Source organism: Hippocampus comes, unplaced genomic scaffold, assembly GCF_001891065.2.
Source record: "Hippocampus comes isolate QL1 unplaced genomic scaffold, H_comes_QL1_v1.1 scaffold174, whole genome shotgun sequence".
NCBI lineage: Eukaryota > Metazoa > Chordata > Actinopteri > Syngnathiformes > Syngnathidae > Hippocampus > Hippocampus comes.
In genome coordinates, this window is record NW_017805983.1 from 5,291,456 (window position 1) to 5,310,217 (window position 18,762).

Genomic DNA, 18,762 nt, shown 5'->3' on the forward strand with positions numbered 1-18,762 from the left:
CAAAGATTAATTTACTGGTAATCATTAATACAGGTACGTATTGATGTGGCTTGACATCCTCTTCCCAAAACGATGCATGTGTAATCTACTCTCAATTTGACGAAAGAATCTACCACACGTCATCATTAGTTCTACCAACAGTTAACATTTGCATTACTACACCTTGTGACGAATGTTTTATTCCTAAAGTTACCATGCTACAACCAGTAAATTGTAGAATAACCAATACTGTTTCATAATATTTTTCATAGCGATTAGCCTATAGAACTAATGACCAACTTGCCTCGTAATCGTGCCTCTCGTCGGATCTCTCTCTCGTGTTCTGTGCATACGTCACAGGTGAGTTTAGTGACACGCCCTTCGGACGATTCATACAAAAAATGAGACTGGCATTCCCATTTCTTAAATGTCGTAATTAGTAGACCTTTGTGAGTTTTTTCGCCGCCATCTCAAACTTTCATGCGCGATTCATCAGTTAGCAGACTAAAATAGCAACCCGCATGCGCACATCACATAACGTTATCTGTTCCCCCCCAACACTGAAAACAAAACAAATCGAAAGTAAATTAGAAGAAACACACACCACACTACAAACACACATACAGGCACAGTGAAATCGCGTTGATCACACAGGAGAGATTTGATCGCGTACAGTCAACTCGTGTGCGGTGACTTTTATGGTTAAAAATTTTTCGGTACCGTCAAAATAACGCCACGGAAACGACACGCTACCGGTAACAATCGTTACCGTGAAATCCTCAGGCATGACATAGTTTTTTTTTTTTTTTGACTGAGAAATTTCCTTGCGTCTCAAAAACGCACATTATTTGGAACTGTGCGTCCCGCGGGGAAATTATGCGTCTAGGACGCGGGACGCAGAGGTAACGAGATGGCTGCAATAGACAATACAATAGATGCTAGTATATGCCTGCTGTATTTGTCTTTCAGATTCATGCTAACTGTCGTATCAGGAGGGTCTATTTCTCAGACAGGCTCTACTCTGAGGATGAGCTACCAGCAGAGTTTAAACTCTACGTCCCCGTCCAGAGCCAGAAGGCCAAGGTGCGAAACACACTTCACTGCTGTGATTGTAAATAATGGCATGTAGATTTGCATTATTTGAATGTATGACCCACACCCCTGTTTTTTTTTCTTGCAGCAGTAGAAGTCCCAAAGAAAAATGCACCATTTCCCCAAACCTGATGCATGTTTGAGTTGTATAATAGTGTGTGTGTGTGTGTGTGTGTGTGTGTGTGTGTGTGTGTGTGTGTGTGTGTGTGTGTAGTTATTTCTTGTGCTATTTTTATGATGAGTGTTTTTTTCATAAATGTGAATAAAGGAGAGAATAAGTCTTTTGCTCATAAGTTGTTTGTTTACAGCGGTGGACCTTAACAATAACAGATTGAAGTGTGTACTTCGGCAATCAAGATGCAAACACCCATTTTTCATTGAAAATACCAATTTGAGGTCGATTTCACCGTGTTTTTTAGAATATTTTGTGTTTACAATCTCTCTCTCTCTCTCTCTACATGTATATATATCTCTACATGTATATATATATATATATATATATATATATATATATCCCGTTTTTCGTGGAAATTGTATATTGCAGGTAGATTTATCAACCGTTTTGAATAATATTCAGAGCAGGGGTCACCAACCTTTTTGAGAGTGAGAGCTACTTCATGTGTCCTGATTGTGTGAAGGGCTACCAAATTGATACACGTCTGAAATAACATTTGTACAAATTACATTTAATAATATTAGAATGTGTTATTTTTAATACTTAATGATTTTAATTTTCAGGCTCTAATCATCTTAAAGATGTCTCACAATACTGCTCGTGTTTGCATTTTTAAATCATAATTTCTACTAGCAAATCACAATGTCCAGGCACTGGCAGGCTACTCAAGTCTTCCCGGGCTACCTGGTGCCCGCGGGCACCACGTTGGTGAACCCTGATTTCGAGTAAAATAGAAACATCCATCCATCCATTATCCTGGTCGGCTATCCTCACGTGGTACCGAAGAAACCTATCCCAGATGTCTTCGGGCCGTAGGCGGGGTATTCCCGATCCGGTTTCCAGCCAATCAGTAAAACAATATTTTTATACAAAATAGAATACATCGTGAAACGTGTCCTTTTTCTTTTATCTGGCTCCGCCCATTACACGTTCACCATTGACAAGCACTCTGAATAAAGTAGTCGGGTGTGTGACGGAAAAATAAACCGGAAGCAGCATCTACTGTTAGTCAAAACAAAGCAACTGCACATCCTAATTTACCTGATTTATCAAGTATAATCTTGCTTGTGACACAAGTGAAATGCAGGCTTGCAATATACACATTTATTACAGTAATACACGAATCACACGTTTAACCGCAAAAGTTACAACATGATTTTTATATTTCAAACCTGGGTGTGGGGAAACTAAAGTGTTTTGTTTTGAAAATAATAACCGGACAGCAAACACTTGAATCCTCCGCCCTTGGCATTTTCAGAAGGGGAAAGAAAGAAAGGGTGTTTCTCTTTGGCGCCCGGTTCTTTTAAGTGAGAAAGAAGTCCGTCGAAGCTGTCACTTCATTCTTGACCAGCAGCGTCTGGGTGGATTCAATTGGAGCACCCTTTTGGCCTGACAAATCCTAGAAGCGCTTCTTGATTCATGTCTCAACATGGCGAACCGAAAACGAGACTCAGCGACAGCGATTAGCCCCGGTGATGTTTTCCAAACACCGGGGAAGAGAGTGTCAGTGGATCGGACGCCAAACTCGGACTTCTCCCGATGGGGAATTGAAGAAACGTGCCAGTTCTTGCGAGGAGAAGGCCTTGCTGAGTGGGAAACTGTATTTCGAGGTTAGTGTCATTCATTTAGGCTTTGCATTTGCTTGACTATAACTCACAACACTTGCCGGTCAATGGCAACAACAATGTCACGTTTTTGTCGGTAGAACATAAAATCAATGGTGCCGTGCTGCGATATCTCAAGAAGGATGACCTGGAAAAGATAGGCATTAAGTAAGTCTTATTCGTTTTTTTAACAACAACGGGAGGGGCAAGCTGTTCTTTCCGTTTATCAGTTTATCCTGTCCTGTCGTGTTCTGTCCTTTCTCAGGAAACACACTTCCATTCACCAGCCTAAACATTAGATAGACGAGGACTCCTTATCCTACCCCCTACAAAAAAAAAGCAGTGATGCGTTCTCCAACGTTTACACCAGTCAGCACCTCAATAATTCACTGGCTCTCCCAAGTACCATCATCATGACCAACAACAAATTAAATACAACTGAATTGTACTTACAACGTGTGCTATACTGGATTAAAAAAAAGTTTAAGCCACATCTCGCATGAAGCACATTTTCAACATTGAATCACTCGAGTGAGCCCACTATACTCTACTAGTACCACTACAGTATTGCTACATCGCACTAGTTGTCCTTACACCGCTCCTGTAGATTATAAGTGGTGTACCTAATAAGCTCTATGCTACTTTTCTTTCAGTGCATGTGTAACTACTTTTTTTTTCTTCGTCAAGGCCTCTTGGTGACCGAATGCGGATCCTCCACAGTCTGAGGAAGCTATGGCACATAGAAGAGGGTCCTCAAACAAATAAGGTTTATCCTCACACTTCACTTTTAAGTACAGTACTTGTATCAGAAAAACTGAAACATACCAATAAGTTGAACCGCAAGGGAGTGGCAAGACGGAGTTAAGAAACAATGGAAAAAGAGGACGGTGTGATAAACTGAACACAAGACAGTATGGTATAATTAGTGATTCTCTGTAATCGAAACCACAACAGAAGTGTCCGCCGACCCTATTCAATTCCCAAAGGTGACTCATTTGTTTAATCGACAGTGCAAATCAAATTATGGACATAAATGTAATGATTCATCTCAGCTATCACCAGTGATTGGATAATAAAACTTTATGAAGCACTTAAGATTAAAATAAAAATATCATACATGCTTCAGCAAGCTTCATTAGCCCATCACTTGCTACTACAGAGAAAGAGAAACCTTATTGACTGATTAAAATGTCTGAACAACCCATGATTAAAAAATATATATATATATATATATATTATTATTATTATTATTATTATTATTATTATTATCGTTTTGAGGGGGATGGATTTGAGCACATGTGTAATCATTGACTAACTTGCTGCTTGTGTGTTTGCTGTCCTGCCTTTTATCAGGTGTTTAATGACCCCATCCACGGGCATGTGGAGCTGCATCCACTTCTTGTCAAAATCATCGACACACCTCAGTTCCAGAGACTTCGAAATATCAAACAATTGGGAGGGACGTACTTTGTTTTTCCTGGAGCATCCCACAACCGTTTTGAGCACTCCATCGGGTATGCCTGTGCATCTGTTTGTGTGTGAGAGCAATATCCACTGATCCTATTTCTCCAGGTGTGGACAAAATGGCCGTCCACTGAAATCCCAGAATTTGTATTGTTTTTTATTTTTTGTTTGTTTGTTTTTTTTTTTTGGGTGGGGGAGTTTTTTTTTTTTCACAAAAATCCAGTTCACAATTTTAATCATTTTTTATGCCCCCCCTTCATTTATAGAAAATGCAAATGACAACAGTGTCATTTTCCTCCTCCTATTGGGTTTGATTTATTTCTCCTCATACCAAACAAGCAAGTTTTTGCCCTTAGCATTAACATGCATCAGCTTCCACATAAAAAATATTGGAAATACTGTTTTTCTTTCCACATAATGGGAAAATAAGTGAGGAGAGGGATGTCCTTTTTGTTAAATTATGAAAGCTTTAATTGATATATTTTAAATGTCGAACAATTTAACATAATATTTTAAAACTACAAAAAAAAGCAATTCGAATTATTAATAGATCGAAATATACGGAACCCACAAATCCACGATTTATCAAATTAAATCCGATGAAATTTCATGACCTGGTTGACTTTAAAATCGCCGAATTAATGTACAAAGTACACAATAACCTGCTCTGCCAAAACATTCTGAAGTTTTTCGAAATTCGAGAAAGCAGCTATGATTTAAGAGGTACCAACTTATTCAAAAAACTCAAAACAAGAACAAACATCAAGCAAAGAAGTGTATCTATCAAAGGTGTTAATCTGTGGAATAATTTCGAAACGGACCTGAAAATGAGTAAATCGCTTGCTGAGTTCAAAAACAAATTCAAAAAAATAGTACAAACTACCTACATCAATCAGAGTTAAAATGATAAATTCTAAACATTAAATATAATGATAAATCAGAACTAAGTTGATAAATAGAGAAAGGTATTGAAATATCCATTATGAATGCAAGAGAAAATGAACACAAGAGTGCCAGGGTGTATATGTATAAAATCTTGATACAAACCAAAAGTATAAAAATATCACGGTTAAGGGTGAAGTATGAGCCTTAATGGAGACTTCTTTCTTCTTACTTTCTTTCTTTTCTGATTGATATAAAAATGATTCAATAGATATAAACATAACACGGGGTAGGACTAGATAAGTTCTTTACTTCTTCCTACTCCCTTGAACATAATAACTGTGTTGAATGATGACTAATTTCTCTTTCCTCTTTACTATTTTATTTCCCTTATTTTCTGTCAAATTATTACTGTATGTTTTATGTTCAATAAACAAACCAAACCAAACCAAACATTAAAATGAGCCATCAAATTGCATGGCTTGGCTCATCTATATCATCACTGTCAGGCGGAAACCCTCTATGTCCAAATACTGTATTGTCAATTTCATATTGTTATGATGCCACTTTAAATGATGGGGTATTTGGTAACTCGAGCAACATCAAAATTTGCTGTTGACCATTCTTCGGGCTTAGAAGTGCATACCTTTGGTCGAACTATTTCAACAGGTCGATAAATCTCTGCTATTGCAATCTATAAATGGACATTATGTCTTGCTATCGACTCAATGATTGCCATTTGCTGGCCGTACAAAAAACAATGTGAAGATGATTTTTCTAATGTTGCCTCTTTCTTTTGGAAAAAGTATTTCAGCGATGATTGGAAATGTAGTTGTGAGAGGGGTCAGTAAATTACAAACTGCATTTGTAAGCTGGTTGCTATCTTTTCACTAGTGGTTGTTAATACAAGCAGTGCACATTAGGGAGGACATATTTTGATTAAAAAAAAAACAAACTCATCCTTAGCAATTGAATCAATAACATTGATTTTAAATGTTTCAGAGTGGGTTACCTGGCAGGACAACTTGTGAAGGCACTAAATGAGAGGCAGCCAGAGCTTCTCATTTCTCGGAGAGACATCCTTTGTGTGCAGATTGCTGGACTCTGTCACGATTTGGGTAAATTGGGCCTACACAGTGGGTGCATTCTGTTTCCATATCAATGGAAGTGGAAGGGACAGAAGTAATGACTCTTGCGTTTTGCCCCTCAGGACATGGGCCTTTTTCGCACATGTTTGATGCCAAATTCATCCCCAAAGCACGCCCAAATATTTCTTGGAAGGTAACTTGTCATCTTGTAACTTGTCATTGAAACTGTTGCAATGTTAGTCATCAAGTAACTGATGTGTGATAGTCTTGTTAAAGTGAAGTATTCTGATGCTGTTAATGTGACATTAGTCCATCTGAAGATAAACATTGTGATTGTTATATGATGATTCTATGATAACAAAACACCTAATGTGTAAGTGATGTCTGGAGTGAGACCAAGTATTTCCTTGTCACGATTTCGGAAATAGGATCTTTTGTTTTACGATACTTTCAATTCTGAATGGTGACATCAGTTTCAGTTTTTGTAAGAGAATCATTCCCTTGACCATGCCTCGCTAATGTCATGACACTGGAGCAGCATTGCACATTTGCCGCCTGGCAAGAAGTTGTTTTTTCCCCATTGCAGTTCAGGTCAAGTTTGAGAAGCTTCATGGTTGTCACACAGCTTTTTAGCAATTTACTCGATGCATGGCAAGTTTAGCTAAACAGGATCTGTTCTAGACAAACAACACAGTAGAAGATGTGAATACAAGCATTTAGTTATAAGTTGAATTCCTTTATTTTCTGACATATATTTAGTTGCATGTCCACCTCACAGTGCAGAGGTGCAGGGTTCGATTCTGCCTCTTGCCTTCATGTGTGGAGTTTGCATGTTCTCCCCGTGCCTGTGTGGGTTTTCTTCGGGTTCTCCGGTTATCTCCCACATTCCAAAAATATGGATGGTTGGATGGATAATTCATTTATTTTCAGCCAGTATGACTCCAGTAGACACCCCTGTACAAATCATAATTTTACTTTTTGTTCAACATCATCATCATCATCATCATCCGTGAATCAGGAAGTAGTTCGCCATCAGATGGACCAACAAACCTGAATACAGATCAATTGGATGTCTGCTCTCTGCTGAGAAACATTCCATTTGTATGAGGTCACTACAGAAATGCATGAAGCAAAAATAGATGAGTAGATGGTTTTTTTTTTTATCCATGACGAAGGCATCCTGCTTATATTACACAATCAAATTCCAGCATGAAAACGCATCGCTTAGCATGTTTGACTTCCTGGTGAAGAAAAATGACTTGAAGCCACTGATGGAACAATATGGCCTGGTCCTGCCTGAGGACCTGCACTTCATCAAGGAGCTGATTGCAGGACCTCTGGACGCAAATGCAGCCTTCCAGGTAATGCACACTGTCCATATCATCATGTGCGATTCAGATTTGATGCTCCTCTTGTGCTGTCCATCTTCACAGTGGCCCTATGTAGGCCGTTCAAAGGACAAGTCCTTTCTCTATGAAATTGTGGCCAACAAGCGAAATGGCATTGACATGGACAAGTGGGACTACTTTGCCAGGTGGGAGTTTTGTGGTTATGTGGTCAATATTCTTGTTATATTTACCTCTGTTCAAATCTTTCTTTCTTATTTTGTCAGGGACTGCTACAACCTAGGTATTCAGAACAACTCGGACTATCGTCGCTACCTGAAGTTTGCGCGAGTGTGTGAGGTGGATGGGGAGAAGCTCATCTGCACTCGTGATAAGGTGCTGGCACTCTCAAAATGGGCTTTCCTCACTTTGTTCATTCAACCAGACTTTTTTTTTCATGAAGTGCTTTTCATACAAAATACAATAAAATGCAACACCAGAAGGACCTCACAAACTAAAATCAATCTGGTCACGACACACACACACACACACACACACACACACACACACACACACACACACACACACGGACGCAGGTTAAAAACAATAATGTAGAACCTATGGCCGGGCACAGAGAATCCAAGAGAGGAAACACCATCTTTGGGAGCCGTCTGCACAAGAGACTTTTCATACAAAAAACAATAAAATGCAACCCCAGAAGGACCTCACAAACTAAAATCAATCTGGTCACGACACACACACACACACACACACACACACACACACACACACACACACACGGACGCAGGTTAAAAACAATAATGTAGAACCTATGGCCGGGCACAGAGAATCCAAGAGAGGAAACACCATCTTTGGGAGCCGTCTGCACAAGAGACAGACAGACCTCATGACACCGGCACAGAGCCCCAGTGCAAGAGGATACATATATTGAGTGATATGAATACAATAAATAGTAATAAAACAATGGAAAATAAAATTATAACAGTAAAGAAATAAAATATTCGGTTTGTTAAAAGATTGATGTGATGGAAGGAGTTTTTTTTTCTTTCAATTAGAAATATGTTCTAAATTAGAGGCCATTGTTCTCATCACAGGAAGTGGGCAATCTGTATGATATGTTCTACACGCGTAACTGTCTCCACAAGAGAGCCTACCAACACAGGGTGGGCAACATCATAGAAACCATGTGAGTACTTGGTTTTTGTAACTTGTTTATTGTTTCTTTTGAGAAGAGGTACTGTATTGGGAAATGAGACTTAAAGTTCTTCGACCTCATAACAGGTTGATTGTACCCATACAGGATCACCGAGGCCTTTTTGAAGGCCGATAAGCACTTTCGGGTCCAAGGCTCAGAGGGCAAGATGTTCACGCTCTCCGCAGCAATCGATGACATGGAGGCCTACACCAAGCTGACAGGTTTGTCTTGACCACAATGCCCTATGTTCTTTTTTTAACTGGATTATTATTATTTTTATTGAAACGCTCATCAATATTGGGTGTGCGTTTTCTGTGATCAGAAATAGGCAAAAAAAAACCTACACCCTCGAATAAATATTGAAAAAATTTTAAATTTGAATTTTTATCTCATGAATACGTGAGTGGCAAAGGGGGAGTATGCAGGTGTACACTGTAATACTTTAAAAATGGAACTATTTCTTTTTGATGCACTTACACCTTTTTAAATCCAAACCGAATTTTTGATTCAAACCATTTTATTGTTGCTCCCCTAATTATATAATATCTCAAATATGTTGTCATATGCTTATCCTTAGACTTTGTTAATTTACAACTACATTGAATTGGTTTTAGTATGCCCTTAAAACCGTGAGGTGAAGTCGGACTCCCTCTTCCTTCCTTTTTTTTTTTGTTATATCCAGATGGCCCTGGTGTAAAAAGTCTTCCCCATTTCTCAGGAAAATGTCACACTTGGATTCAAATTCTCGGTTTGTCTGTCTTGTAGATAGTGTGTTTGAACAAATTCTCCACTCACCAAACCCTGATCTGGCTGAGGCGCAGAAGATTCTACAGAACATTCTTCTAAGGCGCCTCTACAAGTGTTTGGGTCAAACCCAAGCTGACAAATCCCTGAAAGTCACTCAGGTGGGTGTTTGACGAGAAGCCCTCAAAAACAACCAACATTTGTGTCTTTGATAGGGCTCCTCTGAGATTGTGCAGCTGTACCAAGTAAGTTTGAAGTTCAGCTGCGGACCCCCATTTGCGAGTACCCCAAAAAACTGTCACCTTCCTTTCTGCACGGAGTTGGTATTTTCCACTCAACACAATCCACAATTGTTCTCTTATTAATGGAAAAAAAAGACAATCACTGTAACACAACAAACACGGTCCCCTAAATATATCATGCTGATTACAAACTTTTCTCTTGTTGACACCGATCCTCACATCCTGTCTGAATGAACATTTGACTAACCACATGGAATCAATTGGCTGGTGCAGGGTGGAGATCAATAGATGAATAATAGAGTTTCTTGTTGCTCAGTAAGGTCGCATATGTACACGCAGTACAGTGATTCCTGGGGGATTCCAGACATACCCAAGAGAACATCTGTGACAGCGGGAGAGAAACTACTGTATATTAACAAACAATATTTTTTATTTGTTTTTTAAATATAGTTTGTACTTATAAAACACTCTTTTTAAACCAATTGTAAACAGATTTTTACCAAAAAAAAAAAAAAAACAAACCACGCAAAAAATGGATAGATTATGTGGCATGGAATTGATAGGTGCTGTTTCTGTGAATGCCCCTAGGTGGCAGTATTGGCTTGTGTATGGAGTTTAATAGCCTGTTGGTCCGCTGAACAAAAACACAAATGTGCAGTTTTGCTGTAGTGAGGGTCCGGGAGTTAATCAACCAATCAGTATCTGATGTGGTGCCTTTCATTTCAGAGTCACCTGTTTTTGTGGGCAGCCCATTCACACTGGAGCAATACATGCATTGAATTGCATTCGGCAAATGCGGGTCACATCAGATACAGACTGGCTTTCTGAAAGTAGAATGCTCCTAATAGAGTACAATTTTAGAATTGCCGTTTACTGTGGGTAACCTAAGCCTGTTGCACGCAACATTTTTCAAATCTCAATGTTTACAGAAGATTACAAAAAAATGGACATTTACAACAATTTACATCATTGTGCGTGTGGTGTGCTCTCAGAATTTTAACAGAGCACACCACACACATAATAGATTTTGTTCCACCATGATCTAGATTCTAGATCATGGTGGAACAAAATATTCTAGATTCTAGAATCTTGTCCCCCAAGCCAGAAATCTCAAATGGTTTTGTTGACTGCATAAGGTAGACGTGAGTTCTCAAATCAAGCTATTGTCTGGTGTTCTCCTACAGTCATAACACAGGGAGGACATGTTTGTTTCTAATCACAGCAGCTTCCTTGTTTGTCAGTTGTTGTGTTTCCCAACACATATGAAGGTTTTTGGCTGTAAATATTGAACACGTTTGATATCGAAGATTGCTGGCCCGATCCGTTTCGGATGCCTTTATTGGGACAAATTCACTCTGAACACACGTCAGACCACAGGATATTCCTATAGTTATGTATAGTATAGACAATTATATCAAGCATGAAATAATCTGCTATTGGTCAGCAAGAGAGCAAAATTGTGATGAAAAACAGTTCAGTCATTACTGTGTGTTCCAAAGGAAATGCTCCATGCCTGGGAGGCGGAGTTGGCTCGATCAGTCCCTCAGAGGGGCGCGGTGGGTGTCACTCTACTGCCTGAAGACTTTGTTGTGAGCGTGAGTTTCTCAGCTGCTCTCTTTTGTTGCGCCTACTCGCTGCTTTTTTGATGTTACCTTTCATTTTAGGTCATCCAAATGGATTACGGAATGAAATGGGAGAACCCCATTGACAATATGCGTTTCTATTGCAAGACTGACCCCACCAAAGCCATTTCCATAAAGAAGCATCAGGTCAGAACTCTGCCAAAGGTTTTCTTGCCTATCCGCCGGAGCTGCTCCAGCACAGAAGACCTTCGGCTCTCTTTCTCTGCCAGGTGTCCAAACTTCTGCCCGAGCACTTTGCAGAGCAACTGATCCGAGTTCACTATAAGAAGATGGATGATGAGGGCCTGTTTGCAGCCAAGAAGCATTTTGTGCAGTGGTGCATGAACAACAACTTCACAAAACCTCAGGTGACGTTCATCACGCTACAATATCAGGAAATGGATAATTGGTGATTAATAGTGTGCTGCTCTTTCGAATTCGGGGCTTCAGTCATGACGTGTTTCTTTAATTCGCAGGATGGAGACATAATTGCACCCGAGCTGACTCCCCTGAAAGAAAGCTGGCTGTGCGGAAAAGAAGACAGGGATGATGACGATGATGAAAATTTGGGCTGTAGAAATTTGAACCAAAAGGCAGTCAAGTCTCTTTTTTAGAACTAGGTCCACTATTGTTGTTTGTAACTTTGAGATAATGATGAGCCATTTTTTATTCAATGTGATGAAGTCAATTCAGAATCGAACAGCAAAGACATATTTTTCCAAAGCGGATTTCATTTTGTTGTACTCAAGGTTTTACTCAAATTAGAACCTCGGCTACAGCTGGGCTGTAATTGTATTCTTTTAACCGGTATTTTATTCTCTTAGGATCAGTGGCAGTGTCGCACAATCATGTATTTACAACATAAACAACCATACAGTGAACACCCTGATAAAAGAGTTGAGCTTTTTAATGAACAGATGACATGCCATGTGTCATTTCCATCCATTGCACAGCCTCTGCATACAGTAGAAATCCGAAATATATTGTTCGTGTCTCCCTTTCTTATCAAGTTGCTATTTGTGTTTGAGAGTTTGTTTGTTTTTTGCATGCATCTATCTTTATATGAAGTTTGCAGTGTAATTATTTTATCTGAGGTGTTTGGATGAGGCAACCAGCTCAGTGTGTACCCCGCCTACTGTCCAAAGACGGCTGGGATAGGTTCCAGCACTCCCGCAACTCCCGTGAAGATCAGATGGATGAATGGGTCTTTGGGGTGTTCATTTTTTTCCCTTCTTGCAATAATCAGTTAAACTACATCCTATTTATCTGTGCATGTCAATTTTACGTATTTACAGACCCCAGATACTTCCTTTCTCTCACGATATGTAATCCCTGGTTGGAAAAGAAAAGACCTATAAAAGAGTATGTGAACCAGTGGTGGCATTTGAAGAGGCTGGAAATAAAACATTTTCATTCGAGTGTATTTGTGGCTTTTATCTTCTCTTGGTAAAAGCAGGCTCTTTGCTTTCAATCAGGCAAGTGCTGATTTCAATTGAAACGTGTCCCAGAAACAAGCATAAGTGTTTCAAAGAGCGGAGGGAATTTGACCTTTAAACGTGGCATGGATTATTTATTTGTTTATTTATTCGTTCGTTTGTTTATTTTTATTTAGCCACACAAACAAAAAGTGTACGTTTTTTTGGTGGGGCGGGCGGGGGGTTGCTGATGTGTATATTTCTATCACAAGTCAGTTGGGTTCATGTGGGAGGAAGTTATTTTCCAAAAATGGCATCCCTCAATTCCTTTTCAGTTGCAAAAAAAAAAACAAAAATGAAGAACTTGAAGTGGGCGGAGAGCAGAAGCGTTGGGATACAATATGGTCGTCGAATATCACGCATTTCTAGTTTCCATTGGGTTATAAATTATATTATATATAAAGAATACCAATGATCGTGGCGTTCCCGTTTTTTAATGTATTTTTTAATTTAATTGTAGTAACATGCATTGAACACCAGAGGGGGCCCTAGACTCAGCCAGCGTCAGTCCCAAAAGCTTTTCATGGCAAACTTCTGTTGTTTATACGACAATAAACTAAATTGAACCTACTGGCAAAATGAAGTTAATTATTTTAGAAACACCTAACATGTAAAAGTGAGGAAATTGTGTCTAGAGCACTTCCGTGTTAAAAAAAAATAAAATAAAAATAAAAGGAGTGAAGGTTAAAAGTCAATATATTGATTGAAATCATGTCCTCGAGTAAAAGAAAAAAAAGTACAAACTAATGTAGGCTGCGTGTGTATCCATCCTCTTGCTACTGTTATCCATTCATACTAAATTGACGTGAGCTGCACTCAAGTCAGACCAAGTATCACTACACTATCACTGACTTGGACTTACTGACTACGAAATTCGACTTACTGATAAGTATAAAAGTAAAAATGTATATTCACTGTCAGTTATACAAAATACCCTCTTTTTTATTAACTCTCATAGTGCATGTACTGAAAAGCGGGAAAACTAGGTAGCGTTGGCTCAGGTTTCATGCCATTAAAACCATGTGCCCGTATTTGCTAACATCGTGAACCCAAAAAAAGGTCTAAATTAGCTCATGATAATACAATCATCCTTGTTATATTGTGATTCAGTTTTACAGTCTCATGTTCTTGGGAAAAGTCAAAAGTTAAAAAAAAATGGAATAAGTGTCTACATGAAAAAAATATTTACTTAAGTTGAATAGCAAAAGTATTTGTAATTGTTTTCTTCCAACCACTGGTTATTATTATTACATATGGCAATACAGGACGTAAGCAGGGCCACACTGCCATGTGCACTTTGGGCAGATGCACACAAACCAACACACGCTCTTCCTCATCCTGTGGCACTGTGTGTGGGTAGGTATGTAGAGGAATACCAAAACACACACACACACACACACACACACACACACACACACACACACACACACACACACACACACACACACACACACACACTAACTGTGCACAGGCAGGACCAAGGCCATCAGCCTGCTAGTATTTTTATAATCTTCATCCTCTCTGACCTGTTGCACCCCTCCTGGCGCCAGTGGTCTCAGCCCTCCCTCCGTGATGCCTCAACCTTACACACGCGCGCACACACACACACACACACACACACACACACACACACACACACACACACACACACACACAGCCACACACACTCACACACACACACACACACATGGTGCTGTACACTTGGGGTAATTGAGACCAGCTGCTGCAAGGTTGCAAGGTGCCTCTTCCCTCAACTCTGCCCACCCCCCACCTCCCTGCTGCTGCACTTGCCTCCCCCCTCCAAAAAAAATATGTCTGTCCTCTCCTTTCACTCTGCCTACTCCCACACACCTCCCAAACGCCTCTTGTTGTGTTTGCCGCTTCCCTTCGCTTGTGTTGACTGACTGATGGTCATGTTTTTCTTGCCCTTCCCCAATACAGTTGTGCCTGTCGATTGTCACTCCAAGAGAAAGCAGGGAATATTAGCAGATATTTAGCTAAACTGGGAATGTATTCCAAAACCAAGAAAATGATCACGAAGTTTCTATACATCTATACAAGACGATGTATAGATGTCTCGTCACACATAGATTGAAATGTCAATGCCGTGGCAAAGCCTGTGAGAGTTACTCAATGTTGGGGCATCTGGAGTCTTATTAGTGAAAAATTGGAAATATTTACCAGTGCACTTTGCAGCTGTGACAATTGACAGTACCTTTTACGTACGTAAGGTAATAGTAGCTTAAATAATACTGGTCAATTTTACATGTCTTTTTAATCGTAGATGCAAATAAACTTTTCTAAATTATTGTTTTGTGGCGATGATTCCGAGTTTGTCATCCTTTTTTTAAAAAAAATCTAAATCAGGTTTTCATCATCATCATCTAGAACACATTAAGCCATCCCTGATCAAGATTTGTTGTTGAACAGTGTAATTCATTATAATTAAATATAATGATCAGAACCACCCTGCTCTCAGACCCACCTGGCTTCTCGAGATAGTGAATTGGGAACACTTGGCAGGAGATTGCAATTAGATATGTGTGAATGAGCTCAGCTCATACATAAATGTTAACTTCGTTATCTCGTCACTCACGGGACACAAACACACTTGTCATGTTTTTGTCTCTAAAGACCACCACATTGAATTTCCAATGAAACAAACGAGATGTGCCTTAACTGCAGACTTTCACCTTTAATTTGAGCGGATTTGTGGTACACCCAAATCAAGTATGACTGTAGGAATTATATCAGTTGGTTGGTCTATATTTATATGCCTCTCAGTTATTTACAATGGAGGGCCGGCAAGCTGCAGGCTAGCATCGATTTTTTTCGGATTAAAACCAAATTTACCATGAGAAACAAAACACCTCAGTCACGAACATAGCAATTTCCGGCCAGTTGTAATTCCAAAATCTGTTGTATTAACCTGAGATTTTTCGTTAGACATAAAAAGAATCGGTCGTGATGGCTTTCGACACTGATGCTAGTGACAACAATCATACCAAAAGAATGGTGAAAAAAAATGGCGAAATCAACGCAACAATCATCTCATCAAGCGCGATCATAGAACGGAGTGATGGGCTGGATTAATGTACAGTCTGTAATGGCCGTCTGCCCCCACAAGCTCACTGGCGACTTTCTGCAAACACCCTATTTGAATACTGTTTGATTATTGTCGTGTCAAATATATGCCTTCGTTCAAAAATGACTTTGAAACGCTTGCTGTAATCTACCATCTGGGCCAGTGGTGACAGTGTGAGGTGCACCGGGTGGTTGGAATGTGTGAAGTTTGGGGAAAGGTGTGTGGGTGGGGGTGGGGGGGCAGCATGTCAGACTCTCTTTTCCAGCTGGTCGGAAGGGTTAAACTGCGTGTGGATGGGTGTGTGTCACGGCCTCTCATTAGGGGCTGAGACGCTGCGGCTCCAGACCCCCCATGGTAGGATTGCCGGGTGAGTCTGCAGTGATCCTGCCACTTTGATGCCCCTGACCCCCGGTCCCTCCAGTGGGAGGTTAATGAGCCACAGAGCGCTCTGCAGGCCAGCCTGCTGTTGTTGTAAGATCGGAGGCGCAGGCAGCTTTAAGAAGAGCAACGAGGAGCCTCCAAGCCACAGAAATGTTTGAGGTGGTCCCCGACTCTGCTTGGATCGGATGACCGCATCGGTTGAGTATGTTTGGGTGCGGGGATGGGAAGGGTATTAAAATAATGCTGGGATACTTCAAATGGCACCTGCACATCATCCTGGCCTTGCAATTGTCACCACGAAAGCAGAACACATTGGCGTGAGATGATTGAATATGTATGGATATGTAGATGCACCATACCATACCATGCCATGGTAATGATATGGCATAAAGATTTTGTGAATCACTATTAAATCTTTGTGAGTCCTCCTGGTGTGGGTAATTTGGCCACCGGGGAGCAGTATATGCAGATCCAACGGAGCTTTCACAACTCAAGCGACTCAGTAAACTGCACTTCACAAAGACCTTGATAATTTGAGTTTCACTCTTTGAATTGAACTACTGAGATGAATTCAGATAGCTAAGTCAAAGAACATAACATTAACAGTGATTAACACGAATCGGAAATATTGTGCCTGCTTGGTAGCCAACAAATTAAGGCTCTGTTTACACAAGAAGAACTTATATAGATGGAAATCAAAAGCATTTGAAATTTCTCCAACGATCACGAGATGCAAATACCTGCACTGACTTAATTCTTTCACTGAAACAAATGACGTGTTGAATTTTATTTGTGCCTGCACAAAATAAAATCTAGGCTATACATTGGGTCAATTCAGCGCACCATTTTTTTCAGTGCAGCTCAGTCTCACATGGACGTTCCACGTGAGTTGCTGCATTGTGCTTTGAAAATTTGGAAAAGTTGATTTAAACACTAATAAATCTGAAGGCAGTGACTTCCATCTCTCAGTCATGGGAGAATCTCCCTAAAAGCGCAGCTCACTTTAATGAAAGCCTCGTTAAATTACAGCATCCATCACCACAAATGAAACAGAAGAGGAAAATTTGAAATCTTTAAGGCCCACAGTTGCGTTCGATCTACTGTATTGCCATCTGTAATTACTCAGCCTAATTACTAGCCTCTCCTCACTGTTTCTGGTGTCTGTTTGTCTCTGTGGCCTGAAAATTGACCTTTGCGCATTGCTGAGCAGGCAGCGCAAGCCTCAGCCCGGAGGAGGAAAAACAGGTGCTTCTGCTTTCTTTCCTTCCCTTTCTTCTTCTTCTTGTTCTTCTTCCCATCATCAACACCGTTTCCTCCTCTTTTCTCTGCACACCTGTTGGAGTGTGAGGAGTCATGATGGCTGAGCACAGGAGCTTGGAATGAAGTGAAGAACTGAAATCATTCAGTGTGGATCTTTTCCAAACTATCGCTACCGTAGCTCTCGTTTTATCCTGTGGCTCCCCGGAGCTGAGGTTAACTTTGGTTTAAAATTCGTCAGTTTTCCTACATTTACACGACACTAGAGGAAACATTTGTGTGAAAACAAACTTTTAAGATGTGTGTCAACACGTTAACGAGGGGTGCTCATACCTTTTTCAAATCTAATACAAGTACGTCGATTTGAACACTCGCCGACCGCAGGTGCTGATGCGCGGCAACGCCATGCATGACATCTTGGAAGTATGATGAAAATGCGTTTTATTTTAATCATAAATTGTTCAAAAACACAAACTTTTATTGAGCGCGGCATACCTTTCACTCAAATAAAAAATGAATTACAAAGTACAAGCCGTTGTTCAGCCCATTTTATGCTTGTGAGACTTGTGAGCGCGGACTTGAGAATGAACAATTTTTCAAAAATAGTCTTCATGCTCTTTGTTGTCACTCCCGTTTGAAATTTACTGTACAACACAGGTACAACAATATATAGGTTTGATGAAACGATACAAAAAAATACAGTCACAGTAATATAATTTGTTAGCCGGTTTATGGTGCGTTAGCATTAAGCTAGCAGACTTTTGCACACACAGAGACCTGAAACTTTTTCCAGCTTCAAAACAGAGCAGAAAAAATTGATACACATTTGGTGTCATTTTTCATTCACATCTGCAGACAGTTTATCGTCTACAATTAACCAAACATGCATGGTTTATAGGAGTGTGGGAGGAAACCGGAGGAGTTGGCGAACCATCACGCAAGCACGGGAGAGCATGTCGAGTGCAGAACCTTTGGCTGTGAGGCAGATGCTCACCCAGCCTCCACAGTGCTGCCCCTTTAAAGAAAGGTTACTTTTCAAAATGCCTGGACAGTTGAGTTTTCTGATGAGAAAAGTTTAACTCAGGAATGGATTCATTTTACTTTCATGATTTAAAATACACCCTGAGAAAA

General features: G+C 40.1%; 2 protein-coding genes across 5 annotated transcripts in view; both read left to right on the forward strand.

The window, feature by feature from the left end:
* Positions 1–1,175, forward strand: part of cfap20 (cilia and flagella associated protein 20) — a 3,603-nt gene extending 2,428 nt beyond the window's left edge. Inside the window, exons 5-6 of the mRNA XM_019891243.1 lie at positions 949–1,062; positions 1,160–1,175. Of these exons, the coding sequence (XP_019746802.1) occupies positions 949–1,062; positions 1,160–1,165 (120 nt within the window). The 3' untranslated portion in view covers positions 1,166–1,175. The remainder of the gene's footprint in view (positions 1–948; positions 1,063–1,159) is intronic.
* A 1,322-nt stretch (positions 1,176–2,497) lies between these two features.
* On the forward strand, positions 2,498–12,314 carry samhd1 (SAM domain and HD domain 1). 4 transcript variants are annotated; one of them, XM_019891241.1, is made up of 16 exons: positions 2,498–2,856; positions 2,952–3,018; positions 3,538–3,616; positions 4,204–4,364; positions 6,199–6,314; positions 6,407–6,477; positions 7,493–7,645; positions 7,718–7,818; positions 7,897–8,005; positions 8,725–8,816; positions 8,931–9,046; positions 9,591–9,730; positions 11,311–11,400; positions 11,476–11,580; positions 11,664–11,828; positions 11,910–12,314. In XM_019891241.1, the coding sequence occupies exons 1-16, from the start codon at positions 2,676–2,678 to the stop codon at positions 12,045–12,047; spliced, it is 1,884 nt and encodes a 627-aa protein (XP_019746800.1). In that variant the 5' UTR covers positions 2,498–2,675; the 3' UTR covers positions 12,048–12,314. The 4 variants fall into 4 exon arrangements, with proteins under 4 accessions (XP_019746800.1, XP_019746798.1, XP_019746797.1 ...); XM_019891239.1 differs by having other exon boundaries at positions 2,499–2,856; positions 11,311–11,406; XM_019891242.1 differs by having other exon boundaries at positions 2,500–2,856; positions 11,311–11,406; positions 11,664–11,801.
* Positions 12,315–18,762: the final 6,448 nt, after the last annotated feature.

Coding starts and splice junctions, on each gene's coding strand:
- samhd1 (XM_019891238.1), top strand. CDS start 2,676: ATGGCGAACCGAAAACGAGACTCAGCGACAGCGATTAGCCCCGGTGAT. Junction 2,857..2,951: donor GTGGGAAACTGTATTTCGAG/GTTAGTGTCATT, acceptor TTTTGTCGGTAG/AACATAAAATCAATGGTGCC. Junction 8,817..8,930: donor GGCAACATCATAGAAACCAT/GTGAGTACTTGG, acceptor GTACCCATACAG/GATCACCGAGGCCTTTTTGA.